The following is a 25,519-nucleotide window of genomic DNA, read 5'->3' on the forward strand; positions in this document are numbered from 1 at the left end:
CCAGCTTTAGCCGCGGTAGCATGTAGCATTGGCATGCTAGCCCAAGCGAAACCACTTGCCATTCATTTTCAACGAGTGGCGGGTTAGCACGCACTCTTAGCGGGTCGATATTAGCCTTCAAGATTAAACCGCACCAAATCTGATAGTTCCCTCAGACCAGACATATCGAAATCTTAATCGATTTATATCGGTTTATATTTTAAGAGTACCCCTGGTCCGTGCGGCAGCTCATTTTAACAACACAGGCATAATACTTTTATATTGACAACTTACTTTTCGTGATGTTTGCGGCTGGAAATGTAAGTGTGCCTGCAATGACAGCAAAACCGCTTGACATTTCAGCAACTTTCGAGTGAATCAGAGTTGAATGTCGTATTATATCTTGACGTTTTTATTACTTTTTTGGTCATATATATTGTATATAGCGTCAGACTAAAAATTTCCATCTAATTACAATATGATTTAATAGGTAATTTATATTTAAAATCAATATGTTTTTAAAAGCTGTTAACGACGGCAGGTCGGTCTGTATAGTTGAGTGTTTTAATGATGATTAAACTGTGATGAATGACCCTCTGGCTTGACATAACACGCTTGGTTCGCCTTATTAACCACTTAATCTAATTATATTCACTCGTGTGACTTGGCTATTTTTAGGGATTTTCTTTTTTAGACATTCTTTGGTGCATCCAAATAAGACTTTAAAGAATAAAATTAACAGGCGAATTGAGTTTGTGTGCGCCAGCGGTCATTCATTTCCAACCTGTCCTTGTTTCCTTTCAGGTTTTGTCTTTCTGTTCTCTAGGGATGTAGTTATCACATTTTAATTAAGCTGTCTTCTGTTGGACAGGACATGACATGCTTGAAAACAGTCGCTGTATAGCCCTTAATCTGAGAGATCAGACCAAGATTAAACCACTCTATGAAATCCATTCATTTTCCTTAACCATCTCTCGTGGTTCAACGTTGCCACCCTTTAACTTTGCAAGACAATGCAAATCTGAGCAAACCTGCTGCACTTGACATAATGAAATTGCAATGCAACAGGTGTGCATGGGTTATATTCCAGAAATGTCTCTGCCAGTTTTAAAAAGATCAATACAAGGTACTAAGAAGACTCTAGATCTCTGATTTCACAAGCATCGGCCTCTTGTGGTTTTTAAGGCAGTGCACATATTAAGGAAATGTTATGTAATATAGAAACTGATGTAGGCCTTCCTTTGACAATGGGTGTAGTAGACTTGTGCGATTTGCATGTCTGTAGATGTATTTCTTCATTTTCAAGATTGATTCACACCGAGGGCTGGCATTGCTGTATTAGATTATTAGATCATACGATGATATTGTGCATCGAGGAGAGACTGATTGGTCATCTCCGTCTGGTTTCCATTAACACAGCTTCATATATTATTTAATGTTTTCTAAACAAAATGACCAGCCTGTGAAAATGAACATTATTCATAGCATTTAATCCACATCCACCTATCCGTCTGTAATGCATATTCTGTAATAGAATGTACAGCAAATGAGAATTATTGTTATTAAAAAATGTTAACGCATACTAAGGCTGCGCTACATATTGCAACTTTGTTTTAACGAATTTAATTGTTTTAACATCTATGTCCCAATGTGTGCATTCACAGTATCCGCAGTGTTGAGTTGCGATTATTGTTGATCAGCAATAAAGACAATGGCTGCGTCCTAACCCGCCTACTAAGTAGGTACTGCATTTGAATTTAAACGTACTACTCAGCCGTTAGAAAAGTACGTTCTATACAGTATGAACGTGAGAAGTATGAATGGAATTCGGACGTACTACATCCGCCATTTTGTCATGGTCACGTGACCTACCTGCGTCAGTTGCGTCACTTTGGCTGCGTCCGAAACCACATACTTCCATACTATATAGTACGCTAAAATCAGTATGCGAGCTGAGTAGTATGTCCGAATTCATAGAATTCGAAAATCAGCATGCGAGAAGTACCCGGATGACTTACTAGTACAGAGTGAGATTCTGGAGTGCGCATCCCATGCATCCCATAATGCCCCGCGAGAGAATTCATGAATGGAATTGAGGCGACGCAACTGACACAGGTAGGTCACGTAACCATGACAAAATGGCGGATGTTGTACGTCCGAATTCCATTCATACTTTTCACATTCATACTGTATAGAACTAACTTTTCTAACGGCTGAGTACTACGTTTAAATTCAAATGCAGTACCTACTGAGTAGTAGGCGGTTTCGGACGCAGCCCTTATTTCCATTCATGAATTCTCTTGTGGGGCATCATGGGATAGCGCAGCGTGCATGGGATGCACACTCTAGAATCTCGCCGGAAGTAGTAAGTCATCCGGGTACTTCTCGCATACTGATTGTCGAATTCTATGAATTCAGACATACTACTCAGCTCGCATACTGATTTTAGCGTACTATACAGTATGGAAGTATGCAGTTTCGAACGCAGCCTATATGTTGTTTTCAATCACGTGGTTCTGGTGACATGCGAAAGTCAGATGGAGGGCAGGGAGTAAAAATCTGAATAGGAAACACAAAGAAAAAGTCCCTATTTTTGCAATTTATACCATATTTCAAAGGAGATATAGGTTGCTTTCACACCTGGGAATCGATTCAGTTGTTCCGAAACAGAGATTACAATTGTTACATTGTTGCTCTTTGCTCTAGAGCGGTTCGCTTTTACATTGCAAAGTTTCTAATCGTACCAAAAGACCTCAAACAAGTCACGTGTGCATAAACTCTCCTCGCATTGGTCAGAGTGTCAGGGTTTATTTTGCAGCATCCCGCTCAGCTGTCAGGAGAGGTGGTGGTGATTGACAAGGTGCGTGAGCTTGCGACGTGTCTGAGGAGAGATGCGGTGGGGAGGGGTGAGAAGGGCCTATTTGAGGACCGTGAGGGAGACGCAAGATTACCGGGAGATCATCACTCGTTTGTGGGCATCCGGAGACTCGCGAAACTTCTCGCCCTAATCATAATTCTGTCTTCATATCGCTGTATGCCTATTACATATGCATAAAACACTGTGATATAACCGCGCTCGGATCCGATCGCTTTCTCACTGCAATCGAACCGCTCCAGGGTTCGTTTCAATCGAGCCGAGACCACCTCACTCAGGCGGTCTCGGAGCCATTACTTTGGCGCGGAACAGAGCGCGATTGCCCTGTTCACATATGCTAAATGAACCGCGCTAACTGGGCAAACGAGGTACGTTCCGAAACAAAAGTGTAGGTGTGAAAGCACCCATAAATAGAAAATGTTGGGCAGGATTCTTACATTATGAAGAAAGAGTTTTCTACTGAACTAAAATATATTTGCCTGTCATCAAGGCGGTAGATAAATCGTATACTGTATACGCTGTTACGTTACATGAAAAATACTATAGTAAATACTATAGTATTTGGAAGCATACTAATTACTTGGTTTAAACTATATCTCAGAATTATATTGTTGATGTGGTACAACACAGCTGAAGTAATGTTTGTGCGAAAAGTTGCCCGTTTTCTCTATTTACATTTCTTCTTTCTTATTGTTTTTCAGTCGTGTGGTTTTACCATGCTCAGTGGAAGAGGTGAGTGCTACTTCTACACTTCTTCCAGTTCTAATAAGTTACATATTTAGTGTAAAAGCATAGCTTTGCATTTACCTTGGCCCCCTATGTTGTGGATGAATGATGATTAAAGTTTGTTATTAGTGATACTTTCATTTTATGATGCATTTGGCTGAAAACCAAAATGGAAAATATCCTTTTTGTAGCTTTAATTTTAATATAAAAAAAAATACAACATAATTTTTTTAGTTTTTAAACATACATAAAATAGTGAAGACATTACAGGTTAGGGTTTAATGTGAATTGGGTAATACAATCCATGTATTCAGCAAAATGCTGCCTTTTTTCTTATTTACTGACAAGATATGATTTTGTATATTGGCTTTTCTGAGGCAAATACTTTCAAGCTTTTTTCTTTATTCAGGGTTAACTCTGATTGTTCAGTTACATGAGACATGTTGCTCTTCAGTCATTTTGTACACTTTTTTTTTGTCAACTTCTGATAGAACTGGTAAATATGACAATATATTTGGTGTGGATAAAAAATTAAATTCAGCTTTATTTGTACAGCGCTTTTACAATGTAGATTGTGTCAAAGCAGCTTCACATAAATGGTCATAGTAACTGGAAAAGTGTAGTTCAGTTTTTAGTGTTTAAGTTCAGTTTAGTTTAGCTCAGTTCAGTGTGATTTAAAATCTTTACTGAGAGTTCAAACACTAAAGAGCAAATTCAGCGATGCGTAGCTCTACCAATCCTGAACCATGCGAGCCAGTGGCGACAGCGGAGAGGGAAAAAAAAACTTCACCTGATAGGAGTGAAGAAAAAAAAACCTTGAGAGAACCAGACTCAGTTGGGCACGACCATTTTAATTTCTCCGCTGGCCAAAAGTCTTGTACAGAGCTTCAGTCACCGTGGTGGAAAAAACAAGTCTATCATTTCATATTATGCACTCATCACTCATGTTGTGGTGTTGCAAAATAATTTGTTTACGTTAATACTTTTCCTAATTTATATGAGCGCAAAATCACAGGCCATTATGAGGATGCACACAGAAATACGAATAACCGCATCTTAAGGAAGTTGCAATCTTGAAAGTACAATGTTTACATTTTGCGTTTGATGTAGCAATAGTTTACACTGGCCCTGTAATCATTAGTTATTGAAATATGTTTTATATTACATTAATAATAAGCAGATTTTTAAATAAATACTTTTAAAAAAAATAAATCAATGGTCCATTTTTGAAGCCAAGCAGGGCTGCGCCTGGTCAGTACCTGGATGGGGACCACATAAGCTAGGTTGCTGCTGGAAGTGGTGTTAGTGAGGCCTGCAGGGGTCTCAACCTGCGGTCTGTGTGGGTCCTAATGCCATACTATAGTTACGGGAATGCTATACTGCTCAGTGAGTGCCGTCTTTCGGAGAGACGTTAAACCAAGGTTCTGACTCTCTGTGGTCATTAAAAATCCCAGGATGTTCTTCGAAAAAGAGTAAGGGGTTAACCCCGGCATCCTGGCCAAATTTGCCCACTGGCCTCTGTCCATCATGGCCTCCTAACCCTCCCTATTTCATAATTAGCTTCATCTCTGTCTCCTCTCCACCAATCAGCTGGTGTGTGGTGTGCGGTCTGGCGCAAAATGGCTGCCGTCGCGTCATCCAGGTGGATGCTGCACACTGGTGGTGGGTGAGGAAATTCCCCCCATTGTGTAAAGCGCTTTGAGTGCCCAGAAAAGCGCTATATAAATGTAAGGAATTATTATTATTATTATTATTATTTTGAAGTTTGTAAAAACTACATGTATTTTTGAATGTTTTTGTTTTAAAATGTGAACCAAATTGAACAATGGGTGTTTATCGAATACTTAGTGATATTTACTTCACAGAACATTAACACAAATAAGCACAGATTCCATCCTTGAATTTAATAATGCATTTCAGTATTGATTAAAGTAGAGAAGTTTTAAAATGGAGAAAAATATTCCACACAGCGGACACTTTTTAAACAAAAAAAGATCATGGTTTAGTTATGTTATGTGGATTCAAAAGACGCTAAATAGTCAAAATGGGTTTGGTGAATGATTTTGACTGACCAAAATTATATATTTTTCATCAAATATTTTAGAAGCTGAATTTTCTGGGCTATTAGTTCCATTAATAGGGCTGTTTGCACCTCCTCAATACAACGCTCAGCAACAACAATTGCGAAAAATCTGTTTTGAGCTTGACTGAAACGTTGAAGACTTGATCAGAGCACCAAGGACAAGATAAAGCATGTCATGCATGTAGAACACGCTTGCCCTCGGGGAACATTTGAGTGTCATGCTCTTGAGAAAAGCAACCTTGATGCAGGCTTGATTGGCATTGTTTGAAGTTTTGCATTTAGGATGCTGCTGATTCATAGCACACTGCAGTCAGACTACTTTTATGAAGTACTTTTGCTGCCTGACAGCTGTCAAGCAGGCAGGCTTTTTTTTTTGTGTGTGTAAGTGATTCAAGCTGCAGATGGCTTCATATGTGATGCATAGATATACCAGGATCTTCTTTCAGAAAAACACACTCTAGGGCTCTTTTCCAAAACCTTGTGAGCTGCTTGATGTTCATGCATATTATGGCATCATGGTTGTGCTTGTCATTTAGAACGCTAGCTCCGAATGCTTTGCAAAAAGCATGAGTTGGTGGAAAATGCAAGAATTAAAAAAAAAAAACTGAATTTTTTTTTTATAAACCATCTGAAGCTGTATTAATTTAGTATCTTTAAAATTGTGTTATACAGGGTGTCCATGGATCCTTAAAGCCTTAAATGCCATAGTATAAAAATAAGGCCTTAATTAGTCTTAAAATGTATTACATACACATTTCAGTCCGTCATGTACCTGCAGGAAGGTAAGAGAGACTCAAAACATGATACATCTTTATTTTATTTCTTTTTAAAGGGCCATGAAACCCCCTCATTTCAGCAGGGTGTTTTCACACCTCTACTTTGGAAAAAGTCAGAAAAGTGGGCGTGTCCAGCTCTGTTTAGGGGGGAGTGTCGGAGGAAGAAAAGAGGCATGGTGTGGGAGTGTCTATTTGGGTGCGCTGAATTTCAGAGTCAAAATACACACACACAGGGAACAAAGTGACTGTGTTTACATGGACATCTGTAGTCAAATTATTTGCCAAATTATTAAATGGTGGACTTTAACTGCAGTTTGGCTCTTTCATTCAGGGAATTCATTCATGCCCCTCACGACAAACGAGATATTTAATTCGAAGAACTGATGTAAGGGTGTATTTTTTATGCAATGTTTGATCCCACACGGCAAATGAGAGAAAAAAACACCTCAGCATTTCCCGGAAACATAGATGCACACGGCAGATAGTGTCAGAAAGCCGCGTGTGTTATTCCGGTCACTAAATGCGGTGAAAATCCTACACGAGTTTGGTTGTGGTGCTAACATGTTTACACTCTGTGCAGTAGTTTGTTCGATACAAACAAACTGAATAAACAAAGCACTGGTCGCTCACTTACCAAATCTGTAGAGACAGGACAATCACCAGCAACTAGAGCCGCGTCTTTATGAAGAGGAGACTACAAGCGAATCCGGATCTCAGCGTTTGCAGATGAGAACAGCTCTCAGGTAAATAATAATCCTCCTTAGACAGGCAAGTTATTGTTGTCGAGCGTCGCGTACACTGTTAATCCACGCGTGACTCCAGCTGCGCTCTCACAGAGAGAAAATGAAAACAAAACTTAACTGCAGCAAACTATAAAAGCAACACTTCACGCTTGTTTTGCCAACACAACATGGCGTCTCTGTCGCCTAAACACTGTGACAGTAATGAATATTAATGAAGTTGCACAATAGAGTGCGCTGATTGGTTTGAACCAAGCTTTACTTATGCATTAATGCAGCACACTGTAAGACGTAATAAGACACACTCTGGCACAGACGTCCAGTCTGCACGCTGGAATACACAATATTATCTCATGACCGTGACGCAGCTTCAAAAATTCGTTTCAAACCAGAAGTACGAATTTGCTTGAAATAACGCAAAAACAACCAATTAACACTTTTTAGTGAAATATAGGCGTCCTAATAGTGTTTTTAGCAGTGTGGGACACATATACGACTGTCAACAGCTCAAAAAATGTGTTTTGGTGTTTCGTGACCCTTAAAAAATGCAATCGAACCAGCCCCGTAAAATGATTTTGTTTCTGTTTTGAAATCTACTTAAATATCTTCGTCTATCTTCATGCAAAACAACATAGGCGGAATCAAAGTCCATTTATAGTCTTCAGCAGAACCCAGTAACATACACACTCGCTGGGGTTTTGTTTTACATAATTAAAGGTTGTGAAGTGCTTTGAAATGTGCGTTTTTTTTATTTGATGTTTGTCTTAATTTTAACTTCAATATGAGGAGAGAGTGAGACAGAGTGGCCCCTCCCCTTTAAAATAACATCCAATAGCATTTTATTTTTATCACAGTGGTTGAGCTCAAGCTCATCAAATGAGAAATGTCATGAAGTGGGCGGGGCTTGTCAGATACTAGATGATCGGTCAAGATGAGGTGATGTGAAAACAATCGTTTATGCATTTAGGCGGATGTGACGAACTGCAAGCTTGGGTATTTCGTTAATGATTTTGTCATTCAACACTTGAAGTACCACATCTAGACAACATAACTTTCTATCAGACAAAAACACTGAAATCGCCAGCCGTGGTTTTCCGAATATGAACCATTTAAAATACAGTAGTAAAGTAAAAGATCTTTCAAAATTTTACAATAAATTACCATACATTGTTTTTTTTTTTTGTGGTGAACTAAAAAAAAATGTTGATCCAATAGACCAGTTACCAACCTACATGACGTCACACGGGTCCCGGGTTGCAAAAAAACAGACAGGCTACAATGGGAAAGATGTGGTGTTTTGCGGTAGAATGCCGAATTCGAGTCCAAAAATGGAAAACTTAACTTTTACCATACACCACACACTGCTTTAATACCGACTGCAGACGTCTTTGGCTAAATGGGAGCTGAATGAAGTGAGGAGCTTATTAGAAATGCTGGACTCTGCAGTTCTCATGTCATATCAGGTCAGTTCACGCTATGCTGAATCATACACATCACTCGTTTTTGATTGCAGAAATGATTTCAGCAAAAACAGTTACATGTGGTTGATTAAACTGCTGACACTGAATGCTGAGAATGAAACTTTAAAGTTACTTTTACAGTAAACTTAGTTTTATATTGACACATTCATTCAGTGACAACGTGTGACAAACTCCCTATGCTGTTTACCACGGCACTTTGAATATTCGGTCTGAAATAACCTGCAAGTGTGACTTGAAAACAACATTAACACTGGTTGTTTGACTGTGAACAATGTTGTACTTTGATAGTCATTGGCTGCTGCTAATATGATTTCACTATTTAGAGTTTGCAAATAATATTTTTATGAAATTATATTATTAAGGAGAAAGTCTGAATGTGCGATTACAAAACCGACTTTACCTCTATGTGTAAGTTCACATACTGCCATACAGGTGATGTTCACTGTCAGAATGCAGTTTTTTTGCGTGTTGGTGATTAATTACCCAGGCCTTGTATAACGTTAGCTCCGTCTTGTTTCCTTGTCTTTAGCTAGGTGTAATCTCGGTGTTTAGCTCTTGAATCTGGTCAGCATGGAGCAGTATTTATTGCACATGACCTCAAAGAACAACATTGTTGGCATCCAAAGACTTGTAGACCTTTAATTTATCTCTTGTAAAATCACTCAGAGCTTCATTGAGATTGTTTATTTCGGGCTGGATGCTCGGTCACTTTGTCCTATCCAATATTCATTGGGCGGGTGCTATCGCAAATGGAGCTGTCAGATGAACGCCGCTCACTTTAACGTTAATTTTGCTGAATCACTGGGCTTGTCACTGGGTGACGAGCTGTTATAATATGCTGTAAGCATTATGTAAATAATATATATATAATATGTAAGTAATTTATCTTATTTTTAAGACAACAACAAACTCTGCACCGTATCTGATGTCATTCCCTTGCTGTTAATGCTAGCGCTCCCGGTTGCTTTCTGCCACCTCCCTACGCGCATCCTGAATGTTTACAGACATGGTAATTGGTCTATTAGGCGGAAGTGACAGACTGCAAGCTTTGAATGTTTATATCAGTTTTATATTTTCTAAACGTGAATTTTGTCACTGTTTTGGAACACACTAGCTAATAATTATCCTCAAAACTAACTGACTGAAACTTACAAAAATGTTTTTTAAATTAAAACAGCTTTTATTCTAGCCGAAATACAACAAATAAGACTTTCAAACAAAGGGGGGCTTATAGTGTGTGTGTGTGTATGCGTGCGTGCGTAATGCCTAATATTAGATCGCCAGAAAGTGAATAATTTATTTATAAATTATAATTAAAATATTGGTGTCTGAGATGCAGCAAGTCCAGAGACTGATGTGTACACCATGGTCATCATGATTTTATATAAAATTCACTTCAATGTGTAATAGTACTAAAATGTGGTTACAAACGAATACTTTCTCAACTCAAATGAGTAGCTGCTTGGACCTAGAAGCAGTATTTCATACGTCACCGATACATCATGATTTAACAAGCGGATAACAATGTGAAAGTGGCACTGTGGTATTAATACAATCTGTAAAACACCTTAAAATGCAATTTAAGCCATTTTAACATTTTCTTTTAAGCTATTTTTAAAATGTTTGCTGCATAATAAAAAAAATGTACACATCCGTCTTAATTTTTTTAAAGAGAGAAAACATCAGTCATGTCGAAGTTGTCAGCAAATGCTTTACCAGAATAAGAATAAATCCAAAAGTAGGTATCTATAAAACAGTAATAAAAAGCTATACATATAAAATATTGGTATATTTAATTTATAATAGGCATACGTTATTGACATTGTTAAAATATGTTTTGTTAGTGTTGTTAATGCAGTTTGAGGGAACTGATGTAAATTATTATTATTATTATTATTATTATTAATAATAACAACATGGATGATGATAATAACAACAACAACGTGGATAATGAAGATAATAATAATAATAATAATGTTTTGAGGTTTTTCACACTTAATGTATAGGTAACCATGTTAATGATGATCAATAGTTGTTGTATAATTATTATTATTATTATTAATAATAATAATAACAACAACAACGTGGATGATGAAGATAATAATAATAATAATAATAATAATAACGTTTTGAAGTTTTTCACACTATATGTATAGGTAACCATGTTAATAATGATCAATAGTTGTTGCTTTTTGTAAAGTCTGAACATATCAGTATTTATTGATGGTACACCATTGTCATAGTTTTCTTAAAATGTGGCTGCTGAGCATGACATGCATATAAGAGCGACATGCAAACGTGACGCACGTGCATTTTCCTGGTGCACCAAGTTACAAATATTTCACATTTTTTGAATGCCACAAGCACACCGCGATTCATGCAAGTAGAACTAACCTTAAATGCTTCACACTTTGTGTGGAATATACACAATTTAAGAATTAACGGCAGACTAATTACCCCAGACAAACACAGCGCTTTGTGCTTTCCTCCATAAACTTGTATCAGTGCTGCAGCAAAAAAAATAAAATAGGTTTTAAACTACTTAATTTACACTATAAAATTGGTTTCAGATTTCATTTTGTGTGGTATTAAGAAGGTCTTAAATATAAGATATATTAGAATCCTCCACCCTCTTATAACTTGCCATTATAGTAGCTGTTTTTATTAATCTTATGTTGTTGCCATTTTTATTGAATGTTTAAAAGTAATTCAAGTATGTATTTATTTAACTTAATGTTTATTTTTACTATAATTCTAATAACATTTATGTGGGGATTAGTTTAAGTAATCTATGCATATATCCAGGGTTGTTGGTAAAACCGGTTTGGCAGCATTATGCCTCTAAGGCATCAATCAGTCACACAAATGCAAAGCTTTGTCTCCATATCTAAAACTGCTGGAAGGGACGTATTTTAATTATGTGAGAGCTGTTTAATTCCCCAGACTCTCATTTAAGTTCCTTATATGTAAAGTCTGTAGGGTTTGTTAATGCATGTGTAACTGCCAGCATACCTTTATGCTGTAAATTATGATTTTTTGCAAATTAACTTGTAAGATATACTGTGTGTTTGTGTAAATGCATGTATATGTCTCTCTAATATGATGTGTTAAAACGGTTTTATTAATATTTGGCCACATAAAGATTAGAGGTGTGAACCTATACTGGTCTCACGGTTCAGTTCGGTTACGATTATCATGCATTCGGTTCAATTCGATATCTGGGTGCATCACGGTGCATTGACGATGCTTTCCATATACAGTGTTATATTTTAGGGGGGAGGCTATAACATGCTGTCTGTTTAAACACACAGCACCACACTGTCTCTCATTCAAACACATACACAAACATAGACAGCACCAAAGAAACAAACACACACACACACACACACACTTTAGCCCTCGCAACAGGGAGAGCTCGCGCTGAGCGCAGCAGAAAAACTAAGAAAAGAAAAAAAACGTAAAAAAGAAGCACTTTTCCGACGGTCCCTTACTGAGAGCTCCTCTCAGTGCGAGCTCTCCCGGCTAAACACATATTGCGAGGGCTTAAACAGAGCAGTGCTCGTAATGTCGATCGAAAAAAAAAAAGAGAGACAACTGTGAAACATAACCAGCTTTGTCTTTTTGTAGGAAACACACTAGATCTTTTTAGGGTAAGAGTTTTTTGAGTTATTGCCGTCTATAACTGAATGTGTGTCAGGAATATCGAAAACAAAACTAACTGAACTGCGCTCCTTTCTGGCGCCCCCCTGGATGTACAGCGCCCTTAGCATTTGCCTATGGTGCCTATGCCACGGGCCGGCCCTGAGTTGGCTGAGTGTTGTAAATACTCGCGCTCGCCTCCCTCGCCACTGAGCGCATAGGAGATAAATGACGTCAGTACATAATAACCGGTTATGATTATTACTGAACCGCGTCTGCATCGCGGTGCACCGAAGAAACAATTAATTTTGACACCCCTAATAAAGATATCTCCACTTAACCGATTTTGATCTTCAAATCAGCTTTAATCAAGTATTAGATAACACTGTATTTTATTTAAATAATAATATTAGTTTTTTACAGAAATGACAGTGTTGGCTAAGTTAATAAAAAAAAAGAAATTACATTGCAAATGTTTTTAAATTACTAGATCACTTGAACCATATGTATAAATCTCCCTTTAAGGTAATTAGGCAAGTCATTGTATAATTTTGTGATTTATTTATTTTTATTTTTTTCTTAATTTTTTTATTTAATTTTTTCAGGGTTTTTTTATTTACAAACATACAAAATGTGGAAAAAGTAAAGCCCTATGTATACTTTCCGGATGCACTATATGTGTATTAATGTTTACTAATAGTCAGAAGATTTCAGGTACCCAGATGAGCCTGTGTCATTAGTTTCAGTGGATGTTATCTGTGAATAGATTACCTTGGAATATGGTGATTGACCAATCAGGATCAAGTATTTCTGTGCTATGTTTTATACATGTATTTGTATTCATCTTTTCATTTGTAATTGATGAGAAGGGGACCTATTATGCAGAATTCACTATTATAAAGGGGTTATATTACAGTGGCGTGGCAACAATGTGTGAATATAACAAGCTTCCAATTGTAAAACGTGATTAATTTTATTTTTTTAAATTTACACTTCATAACAACTGTCTGTAGATACACTTTGACATCTCTCCCTCATTAGCAAAGGACATTAGTTATTGTTGAATCTGCCACTGTGCTTACACTATTCTAGGAATTTGTGGCTCCACCCTCTTTTGAAAATATCACAGTATCATTTGAATTTAAAGTGACAGTCTCCAAAATCGCACAATTACCGCCAAAGCCTGAGGGGCAGTTTCAATGAGTTCTAAATGAATATTTGTGGACTATTTTGAGCTGAAACTTTACATACTCATCTGAGACTTAATTTACATCTTATAAAAAAGGGCCATCCACCATCCTACCTGTCAAATCTCACCTATTTCTTTTCTCTTCTACTTTAGTATCAAGTTGGGCAGCTTTTCTCGGTGGCTGAAGCCAGTAAAAACGAGACGGGTGGCGGAGAGGGCATCGAAGTACTAAAGAATGAACCATATGAGAAGGAAGGAGAGAAGGGACAATACACACACAAAATCTACCACTTAAAAAGGTAAAAACAAGGTCGACATCTTTAAACTTAAAGGGTTTGTTGACTTAAAACTCATTTAATCTTCCTTGGCTTGTTCCAAATCTGTTTGACTTTCTTTTCTTGAGCACCAAAGAAACAAAGTTTGATGAACGCTCAAAACCTGTAACCATTGACTTTCATAGTATTTGATTTTTCCTATTTTGGTGTTCGACAAAATAAAAAAAAATCAAAAAGGTTTGGAAGTACTTGAGGATGAGTACATTTTTGGGTGAGCTATCCCTTTAGCCAGATTTTTATTATTGTTTTGCACCCTTGTCATTGTTTTTCATTCATTCATTTATTTTCTTGTCGGCTTAGTCCCTTTATTAATCCGGGGTCGCCACAGCGAAATGAACCGCCAACTTATCCAGAAAGTTTTATGCAGCAGATGCCTTTCCAGCCGCAACCCATCTCTGGGAAACATCCACACACACATTCACACACACACACTACGAACAATTTAGCCTACCCAATTCACCTGTACTCCATGTCTTTGGACTGGCGGAAACCAGAGCACCCAGAGGAAACCCACGCGAACGCAGGGAGAACATGCAAACTCCACACAGAAACACCAACTGAGCCGAGGCTCGAACCAGCAACCCAGCGACCTTCTTGCTGTGAGGCGACAGTATTACCTACTGCGCCACTGCTTCGCCGTTATTGTTTTTTACATTTAATTATTATTTTTTTATTAAATACTGATGCCACTTACAATTTAGTGTGATGTGACACATCTTAAGGCTTTCACAACGCCCCATTGACGAACTGTTTATTTAACACAGAGCTGTTCATAATTACTCTTGTGGCTTTCAGCATTCTTGTGTTTTGTGTTCGCATAGTAAAGTGCCAGGTTTTGTGAAGATGATCGCACCCGAAGGAGCTTTAGTTTTCCACGAAAAGGCCTGGAACGCTTATCCATACTGCCGCACAAGTGAGTGGCAAACCTTTCCAAACGTTGTAATTCACAATCCATCAAAATCATATTTGTATTATCTAAGTCAATATGTAATGAATTGCATATTGGCATAGTTGTCATGCATATACAATGTGTTTGATCATTTCATCTACTACTCATATTCGTTAAAGTATTGGGCCAGAAACATACACAGCAAGGATGCAAACATAGACTTAAATGCATCATTAATAAACAATATTATTTAGATTGTTAGTCCACAGAACGAGAACACATTGGGCTCTTGTGATGTATTCATTAGCTATAATATTTTGCATCCATGCACTTGGAGTGTGTTTCAGCCCTAGGCTTTTGAGTCAGTCGTATTGGATTTTTTGACAGTGGAAATGTGAATGTTTTCTGTGTCACCTGATTATTTTTCTTCTTTTATTTTTGCATGCTGCTCCATTCCCTTCAGTTGTGACTGTAAGTACAAACACTAGCTGCCATTATGACTAGCCTAATGTGTTAGTGCATGATCATTTAATATGAGGTGCCTGCTGTTTGCATTAAAGGTGCTGTATGTAGGTTTTTGACTCTTCTGTAGCATAAAAAATACCATAATATGTTTGCAGATATTTAAAGGATCATGACACCCCCCACTTTCAGTTCAGGTCTACCTCAGAATTTTTTCAAAAGATGCACCATAATGGGCGTGGAGCTCCACGAGCAAAGGGCAGGAGTGGGCGTGGCCAGCAGGGGAGAAGGAGGGGAGCAAACGACTGTCGTCAGTCGGCTCACTAAATGAGACACAAATCGTGAGGAGACGCATGATTTTATGATCCGCCCCAAAAATCATTTTAAACCGAAAGCTGAAATTAGCTGACAAAAGCTCAAAATTATCCTGTTTTCCTCACTATTAAAGCTGACAGGTGCTAACTAGTGCTGTCAATGGATTAAAAAAAATTAACTAATTAATCACACCTTTTTAAAAAAATGTATCGCGATTAATCGCATTTAAAAGACTGAAACTTGTAATTTTGGCTATTCAAATCTAAAATTAATGTAAACGCAAGACAAAAACTATTTAAATTCAAAATATAATTGTTTATTGGATTTTTGTTTAACTTTTAACACAGATTTCTTCATGTAAACAACATACCCACAATAAACCATCAAGATCCTGGCTTGACAGCCATATTTATTACAGAAATTAAAACAAAGGCATGTTAATGACATTTAAATTTCAAAACAATCAATGCCATTAAAGAAAACATTGATTTCCATGTTGGATTCTAAGTGGACTACAAAAAAATGCCAAAATACAGGAATTGCAGGAAAATGAAAAAATATAATAATAAACTATAGAATACAAACTGTTGCACTCATTGTAAAGTTTTATTGCTGTGAGTTGAAAACATTAGTTATAGAGTAGAAACAATTTTGCTTAATCCTCCTTTACATTCATCCAGTTGCTAAGACTAGGAGTATCCCGCAAGTGCACAGAGACTCCCAAATGCCCGCAAATGAATGATGATTTCTCGCAAACCGGTCGTTAAATACATTGCACACCCCTCTCGCCCGCATCCCTCCTAGCTCTTCAGGTAGCCTATGTCGCGCGCAACTCACCCCCACCATCCTTCAGGTACGTCTCGCGCGCACACGCCCCTACTCAAATACGTCGCTCACTCTACCCCTGACACCCCTCAACGGGCCTGACACAGACACACACACAAGGCGCTGCAGACGTTTTGGCCCCAACAGCCTTCCATACTGGAGCGACTCCCCTCAGATTCAACACGCATGATCACGTTCATCAAATTTGCTTAAACTAAGCGTCCTAAAGTATTACTGTATTTCACAAGGATTCTGACACAACAACGCGAAGCATACGCTTTCGTTGCGTTTAATGAGGAAACACGCTAAACTTGGAGGGCTCATGCTGAAAGGCAGAGTAATGCCCTGTCTTTGACAGCTCACGACTTCACCAAAGACTTTCTGAGTACATTCACATAAGACACCAATACTCCGATTTTGATATGATTAAGATTATATTCTTATTAAAATTCTACCGTGTAGCCTAAGCAGTGATTTATTACCTTAAAGGAACACCTAGTCACGAAATGCGGAGGATTTTCTTTCTGTTCGCCATGCGGTATCAACTTACAACAGAAGTCGAAAGTTAAAAATAAAAACACCCGAAATTGCATGAAACTTTGGAGAGCCTGGTGATGCGACTAATTGTTTTGTACTGAAACTTGCCTTCAAAAAGTGCTTCCTTGGTCTTATCCACATTTCTTGCATGTTAAACACACGTCCACCACAACAGGAAGTAAAAAAAACCTGCAACTGCGTCAATTGCGTTAATTTTTTTTAACGCATAAATTATTTAAAATTAATCGCATGCGTTAACGCACTAATTTTGACAGCGCTAGTGCTTACATTATCTTAACTGATGCTCAACACACACAAATCTGTTAAAATACTCGAGGGTTTCGTGAACCTTTAAGAAACATGCCAAGTGAACATTCTTGTTTATCTTAAAAACAATGCTGAAGTCAGATAATCTGCTTTGAAAATGTGTGTTGCGTACTGGAATGGCTGTCTTTGTTTTGGTCTCTTTAACCCGCCCAATGCCAGTTTAGCCAATTATATTTCTGAGTTGCCTTGGTGGAAAAAATGGAGGCTGTCAAAGCATGCGTCTGTGACCAAAATGTGACCTCCGGTGGACAGTAGCAGACACTGAAATGAGACTCAGATTCAGAGTTCCACATGAGGTGGTTTTTAATTAGGAAATAATATAAAATATTGCAAACATAAACATTAGATGAGCAAGTTACATTGTAACCCCTATACTAACAGTACATTACGTGAAGAGATATCCAGTGATAAGCAATTTGGCTGTTTGCATCAGATGAAACACGACAGAAATTTAAATAAAGCCAGAATAGTGCACTCACTGCACTCCAACGAAATGTTAGGTTTTATAATCTAATTAATACATATTAAACCTCTTTAACACTATTAAATTTGCATGCTGAATCACTGATATGTGTTGGCTTGCAGTTTTAAAGTTTAATTTCAGATAGGTTATTTTTTATTTACAAGATCTGAGGTGAAATATCGGCTGCTGCTTTCAGTAGTATGGCAATAAATGTCATGTAAAATGGCATTCAAACTCACATTATTAGCATTTATACACTGAATAAAGCACATGAGGTGTACCTGAGGTGATCGTTGTCAGTTTATCCAGTTGTTCAATCGCAAGAAATAGAAGCTGTTTCTAAAATCTAAATTTTTTAGGTGTTGGTTAAAACAAATCTCCTTTTAAAATGGGAATTATTCCATCTATCGGGGGCTGTCGCTTTTATTTAGAACATGACTTAAATTAGACTTTAGGCTTGATAGTTATGCTATTGATGTCGTCAATCTGGCAACCTGTGCATGTGTGCATTTTGAACTAGGCATCCAATACCTAGTTCAACCACTAAGTGTCAAACTTGCATACTGCACCTTTAATGGACATTTTCTCCTTGTTTTTTAGTTTTGATTTTTGATTGATTCTAAAGGTGTAATTTACACTGTAAGCTTCAAGTGTTCAGAGTACTGTGTAAATATCATTGGATCAGAATCAAGCTTGATTTTTGTCATGTTTTGTCTGTGTGCTATTTCTTATGTTGGTAATTTTTTTTATTAAGTGATATAAATTAGGCGTACTTATCTAAACATCACAGCTCTGTCTTTTAGCAATTTCCATTGATTTATAAATAAAAATAAATATTAGTGAATATTAAAATACCAATGTTTATATACACTATGTATAAAACAAATCCTAAAAAAAAAAAATCTAAACACTATTAAAAAGGGTCATGAACTGCAAAATCTGCTTTCACTTGAGCTTTTGATAAATTAGAGATCATCACTTTAAAATAATATCCAGTAAATTTCAGACCTGAAGTCGTCCTTGTTAATGAAATAAAAGCTTTTATTGCCACCAGGCCAATAAAACGGCAGATTATGGATCCACAGTTTCACATTCAATTTTAATTGAGAGCTCACAGGACAACTAGGCCAGATATATATTTCTGAAGAGAACAGATGAACACAGAGAGTGCGTTTATAGCAGTTATGGAATATATTAAAATCAGAATCGTTGGCTTGGTTGAAATGCAAAATGAAACGCAAACAGCAGCACCCTAAACGCATACTAGTTATACCTGCTGCACTTTTGTGAAAGGCACAATATAATTGTTTATATGGTTTGACCACAAATGACCACACTGGAAAGTATTGTAGGCACTATTGTACAAATAGAAATTAATTGCAACATCAACCCACACTTAAGAAAATATTTAGGCCTAACAAATAAGATTTATCTATTCTCATTGCATATACAATTTCCACCCATTTGGATTACATACTTTTAACATAATTGAACTAATATACTTTGTGATTTGATATCTGTTAGACAAACATAAATGAAACGAATAAGAACAAGATTTATGTAATAACTAAAAAAAATCCAATGTGTTTTTAAATGCTTTTATTGTGTGGAGTATGGAGCTGCATCAATTCAGCCCCCCGGATATTAAGTAAACCAATCTCATAGAATAGGCATTTTCTACAGCTAGATATATTTAAACTGTATTCATATATTTTATCTGATTAAATGTAATCGTATTGGATTTTTAACTCATTTAGATCGATTCTAAGAAATCTTAGAACTTAAAAAAACTGACTAAATAAAATCAAAATAGTACAAATAGTTTATAATAAACTTCATGATTCATTTTTTTTACTGCAAACATATATGAAAGTCCTTTTTTTATTGTTTTAAATCAGTAATGACCAAACTGTTTATTCTAAATACCAAATTGGTCAGTGGACTGTTGCCATTGGCTTTAGGTTGACACACTTGTATTTATTGAAGAAGGATGTACAAACATGTAGCCAATGCCTCACTCACCATAAAGCATGTTTCATTAGTATGTGAAGTTTTCACGACTACAAGACAAGATTTTTATATTGAGAGCATCATGAATAGATGTTTTTTTTTTAATCCTCAGGAAGAATTTTAAATTACGTATAATTTAAACTTAATTGTTTTATCAATTTGAATAAATATAAGTAAATAAACAAATAAATACCTCTAGATTTTGATGTTATTTAAAATTAAGTGAAAAGTGAAACTCAGACAACAGAATAAAATAATTTTTAAAGATCCACTTCATGACCCCTTTAAAAAAATCACTAGAGTTAATTTTATGATTCATTAGTTCAATTAATTAAAAATACCTTTTGATTACTGAAATTGTAACCATTGAAAAAGTCCAAATGGAAAAAAAAAAAGTTAGACCAGTTTATGTGTATTTGCTTTGGTTCAGCACACTAAACATAATGCCAGTTTGCTTAGAGTATAGCTGTTTTATTTGGAACATGTTCCTTTTGGCATTAAAGCCGGTTTAAAAACATGCAGTTTGGACTATTCTGAAACTGTTGAAGTTCGGGACACTTTATTTGGTCACACTTTGCAAAAAAGTTTCATTAGTTCAAGTATTTACTAACATTAATTATGAACAATACTTATTGCATTAATTAATAATAGTAATTGTAACCGTATAGTAATTGCATTTTCATTAACTAACATGAACAAATACTGCAATGCATTGTTCAGTGTTTGATAATGTTAGCAAATGCATTAACTAACATTAATTAATGCGACCTTATTGTAAATCGTTACTAAAGTGTTGCTCTTTCATTTTTAAAAACCTACACTTCAATTGAATGTGATATTTGCATTGCATGTGCAGCTAGACCACAGTTTAAAATAGGTTAGGCCGCTGTGTGATGAAACTTCAACCTAAATCTAACTGTTTCTTCTCAGAATGAATACATGAAAGATGACTTCATGATTAAAATTGAAACGTGGCACAAACCTGACACGGGCGCTTTAGAGAATGTGAGTAACTGATTCTTTGTCGTTTGATGTTTCGAGTTCTTGTGCAATCTCATGATCTAGCAAATATGACTTTTGTGTTGTTTTTGCACATTGCCAGGTACATGATTTGGATCCCATCACGTGGAAGACAGTGGAGGTCGTGCATATCGATATAGCTGACCGGTCTCAGGTTGAACCTGGGGTGAGTTCTCTCCTCTGTGATTAGTGCATCATGTTTATTGTTGCACACACTATTTGTGCTTTTACATAACACTGACCACTTTGACTATAATGCTCATAGACTGTCCCTGCTGGTTATCCTGTGGTCGTCTGTCATGCAAAAATACGAAATAATTTACATGACTCGGCCTTATTCTGCAAATCTAAGGGTGCTTTCTTATCTGTAGTTTGCTTCATTTGCTCCGTACCAAGTGCAATAAATGATACATTGTTGCATCTTCTGCCATCTTTGGGTCGTTTTCACACCACACTGATTGCTTTGGTCCGAACCAGTTGAAACGAACCAAAATGCAGTCATCTGAAAAAATCAACATCTCTCAATGGCCAGATGTTTTTGAACTTATTTCCTAAACTGCTTATTGATTGGTCAGAATTCACATGAGGGAAAATGCCAGTGAACTCCCGCAGGTAAACAAAACCTTTTACTCTGGAGGGACGACTGCGCTGGCTGATTGTATCCCTGCTTTAGACAAACTATACATTACGAAAATGATTTCTCCCCTCTTTGGGATGGAACCACGAGGCGACGTTCATTCACAGAACGCAAGTTTCTGGAGGGCACATAAATCTGCAGAAGTGAGAGCAGATAAGAAGGAGCAAAGCCAGAAGTCGCTTTCTAAGCAAACATCAGAGCTTTGAATTTGATGCGAGCAGCAACTGGCAGCCAGTGCAAACGGATGAGCAGCGGAGTGACATGTGTAAATATATTAATATTTATGTATTATTTGCAATGCAATATTGTCTTTTAATACAAGCTGTAAGATATATAAACTTTACCTGCTCAATACCTGTTGAAACGAACCAAAATGCTGTCATCTGACAAAATCAACATCTCTCAATGGCCAGATGTTGTTGAACTTATTTCCTAAACTGCTTATTGATTGGTCAGAATTCACGTGCAGGAAAATGCCAGTGAACTCCCGCAGGTAAACAAAACCTTTTACTCTGGAGGGACGACTGCGCTGGCTGATTGTATCCCTGCTTTAGACAAACTATACATTACGAAAATGAAGTGCGGCCGCGGCCGGAAAACTGTTTAATGCATCACTCGTCACTTCATTAGGAGGAGTGAATTAGTTTAGCTAAACTGCGACATGGTCATCTTGCGTAAATATTACCAACGATCCATCAGGTAATGTTCCCCCCTCTCTCTCTCTCTGTTGGTAAAGCGCTGTCAACAAATATTTTTCCTCCATATCCCATAATGCACAGCGCATCGGCCTATGGCAGCTGAATTAGTCCAAAACGCGCAGTACTTTTTGCGGTTGGACCTGTTTTAGTACGGATCATATTCTCATTACAAACGAACCGCTCCAGGGTTCATTTGAAAGCGTACCGAGACCACCTCTTCAAGCAGGTCTCGGTACGCATATTTGGTCCGCTTTTGGTGCGCACTCGAGTATGATTGCTGTATTCTCACCTGCCCAAACTAACCGCACCAAAAGGGGAAACGAACTCTAGTGCGATTCCGTCGAACTAAATAAGGCAGGTGTGAAAGCACCCTAATAGAGATTTTGGCTTTGGATAAGTGTATGTGATTTTTTTTTTTGGTAAAAGCATCTGCTGAATCAATAAGATGGCAAACAGAAGTGGGCTGCACGTGTGTGTATGTATGAAATTGAAAAAAACTTGTTGGTAATAGTACATTAGGGGTGTGAATCTACACTGGTCTCACGGTTCGGTTACGGCTATGATGCCATCGATTCGGTTCAATTCGATATCTCGATGAATCACGGTGCATTGATGATGCTTTCCATGCATTATTAGATTTCTACTTCACAACACAAGAATTTTTTTTATTAAAATCTACATTTACATTTAGTCATTTAGCAGACGCTTTTATCCAAAGCGACTTACAAATGAGGACAAGGAAGCAATTTATACAACTATAAGAGCAACAATGAATAAGTGCTGTAGGCGAGTTTCAGGTCTGTAAAGTGTAAGAAGCAAAACTTTAGTCATTTTTTATTACTATTTTTTTTATTGTAGTACTGTTAGCGGTGGAGCCAGAGAGGCAATTGCAGATTAGTAAGGAAAATGGAGACTAAATAGTTGAGATTTTAGTCGTTTCTTGACAGCGAGTGACTCTGCCGTTCTGATGCAGTCCGGGAGTTCATTCCACCAACTGGGCAGATTGAACGCGAGAGTTCGGGAAAGTGATTTCTTCCCTCTTTGGGATGGAACCACGAGGCGACGTTCATTCACAGAACGCAAGTTTCTGGAGGGCACATACATCTGCAGAAGTGAGAGCAGATAAGAAGGAGCAAAGCCAGAAGTCGCTTTGTAAGCAAACATCAGAGCTTTGAATTTGATGCGAGCAGCAACTGGCAGCCAGTGCAAACGGATGAGCAGCGGAGTGACATGTGTAAATATATTAATATTTATGTACTATTTGCAATGCAATATTTTCTTTTAATACAAGCAGTAAGATATATAAACTTTACCTGCTCAAGTAAAACACTCTTTTCGAACGTTTCAAACAAAACACATGCACAGAAGACAACATGAGCATTTATAGGAAATAAACTCGTAAATATTATCCCACTTCCTTTTTGAGCGCTGTCGTACACCCTATGATTCATAATGTCTTCACCCGCTCAACAGAAAGGGCTGGGATTGGCTTTAGAAATGAAAGCACTGTTCACGATGACGAGTGACGCGGGAAGAACAGCAGCGGTTACAGTCTATATGCGCATAATACGCGGTTATGACAGGAAATCCGTAACAGACACAGTGGAGAACTCGCAACTCACGCACGTTCGTGTCTGAATCCACAAGTATCGCTTTAACAGCCAAAAAGTTAGCTCACAAACAGGCCAGCGCAGTGGGTCAGATGTCCAAAGTGTGTGTGAGAGACAGAGGCAGAGATGGATCTCTCCTTAGTAGTGAAATAGCGGCTCGTGTGCTGTGTCTTTTTTTAGTGTCAATGAAAAACTCACAAGCAGCTGAACTGTGCATACTTATCTACCTTTTAAGTAGTTGGACTGTTTTATTTATTCGCCCTTGCCTCCTTCACCATATTATTCTACTTCGACATTGCGCATAGGAGATTAACGACGTCAGTATGTAATAACCGGTTGTGATCTATTACTGAACCGATATCGAATTGTCCCCATCTGCATCGCAATTAATTTTAACACTCCTATAGTACATGCAGTGTTTATAATGAAGAGATATGTGATAAATTAAGTATCATGCCAAACAGTCTGCCAATGAAGTAGGCAAAATAATTTAGTTTTTTTCTTTTGATATAAGATTATGTTGCTCACCCCATTGGCAGATTATTTTGCTTGTTTTAAGGAAAAACGTACTTAATTTTGGCATGTTATTTTTTAAAACGACATTGTTTTGCTTTTTTCTTGATTTAAGTATTTTTAGATATTTGGACTAGAAAGAAAAAAAATGTGCAGTGTAATGTATATGCACAAATATAATATATAATATAGTATAGTTTTCTATTGAAAATATTAATTTAAGCGATAGACTTGTGAAGGGTGTACTCGTATTACCTGTTTGTTGTAGTATGATCATTACATGTATAAATGACCAAAAAAGCTAATAAGACTAGCATTTCTCAGGTGAAATGAAGTCTGATGATAATTTTGAAAAACGTTTTTGATCTATTATTTATGTTATAAAATCATCTTCGACTCTAAATGCGCCGCAATGTGCTGTGATTTTAGATTGCCTAATCTTTATTCTGCACAGTATTTAGACAGTGTGTGTAACTCGGGTTTCAGCCTTTAGCCTGAGAGTTACATAAGGATTAGGGTAGAGTGACATTAGTGTGAACCATTGCCCTTCTAACCTACATTACTCGAGGTTCACTAATTTACTAATATGCTGCCTTATCTCTATTGTGTCCTGAGCCTTCTGAAAGTGATATATTTGTTTTCATATTTACTCTTCAAATTGGTCTGTTTGAAGCTGTTGACAACCCAATCCTCAGGATCAAACAACAACAAATATCAGCTGAAATAAATAAGTCAAAATGTGTTTCCATGTGACCTAGTGCCGAGTATATAAATGCAGCTGCGTCAGTTTGACTGGAGTCCAGTTTTGTGGTGTGTTGTCAGCTAGCAGGAGTGCATCGGTTTGTCTGCCACTCTTCACATCCTGCTGACCTGCTCGTTGTGGAGCGCTGAAATGAATATAATTCTCAAGCCCGAGTACTTTTATTCTTTGTATCTTTAATTGGTTAAGTGGATCAGTCCTGCTTCAGGTTAATCCGTATTCCCATATGCTCACGGTTCTCAGTTCTGAGGTTTGAGAGATTAAAAGGTAGTGTGCGAGTGGGTGAAAGTGGCTTTTTTTTTTAAATAGCTTCAATCGTTGTTGACCTTTTAGCAACTTGTTTTGATCCTGAACTTCTCAAATATAATTTTCTGTAAATGATTATTTAATTGCTGTTAATTAAACAGCGTTTATGTAATTAGTAATTCATATAATATTTAATATCTACCAGTTTAGATCAAATAGTAAAAACGTCTTGTCCAAAAGAACATTTTTTTTAAGCAACATTCTGTGGCTTCTGAAATATCAAGACATAAATGTAAATCTCATTGTTAAATATAGTAATGATGGATAAAATTATTTATTAATGATTATTGCTTTGCATTTTTTTAAAACACATTTTGTAAAATA

At 37.0% G+C, this 25,519-nt stretch overlaps 1 protein-coding gene and 1 long non-coding RNA gene across 6 annotated transcripts in view; one reads left to right on the forward strand and one right to left on the reverse strand.

Moving 5' to 3' along the window:
• Positions 1 to 25,519, reverse strand: part of LOC147834968 (uncharacterized) — a 722,499-nt gene that overhangs the window by 254,826 nt on the left and 442,154 nt on the right. The window lies entirely within an intron of this gene.
• Positions 1 to 25,519, forward strand: part of pitpnb (phosphatidylinositol transfer protein, beta) — a 41,555-nt gene that overhangs the window by 257 nt on the left and 15,779 nt on the right. For 2 of the 5 annotated variants that reach the window (NM_001328435.1, NM_200920.2), the window contains 6 exon segments: positions 3,556 to 3,586; positions 13,642 to 13,787; positions 14,645 to 14,736; positions 15,176 to 15,183; positions 20,582 to 20,656; positions 20,754 to 20,837. In NM_001328435.1, the coding sequence (NP_001315364.1) occupies positions 3,556 to 3,586; positions 13,642 to 13,787; positions 14,645 to 14,736; positions 15,176 to 15,183; positions 20,582 to 20,656; positions 20,754 to 20,837 (436 nt within the window). 5 annotated transcript variants of the gene reach the window in all.

This window comes from Danio rerio, chromosome 10 (assembly GCF_052040795.2).
Source record: "Danio rerio strain M-AB ecotype USA chromosome 10, GRCz13ab, whole genome shotgun sequence".
Taxonomy (NCBI): domain Eukaryota; kingdom Metazoa; phylum Chordata; class Actinopteri; order Cypriniformes; family Danionidae; genus Danio; species Danio rerio.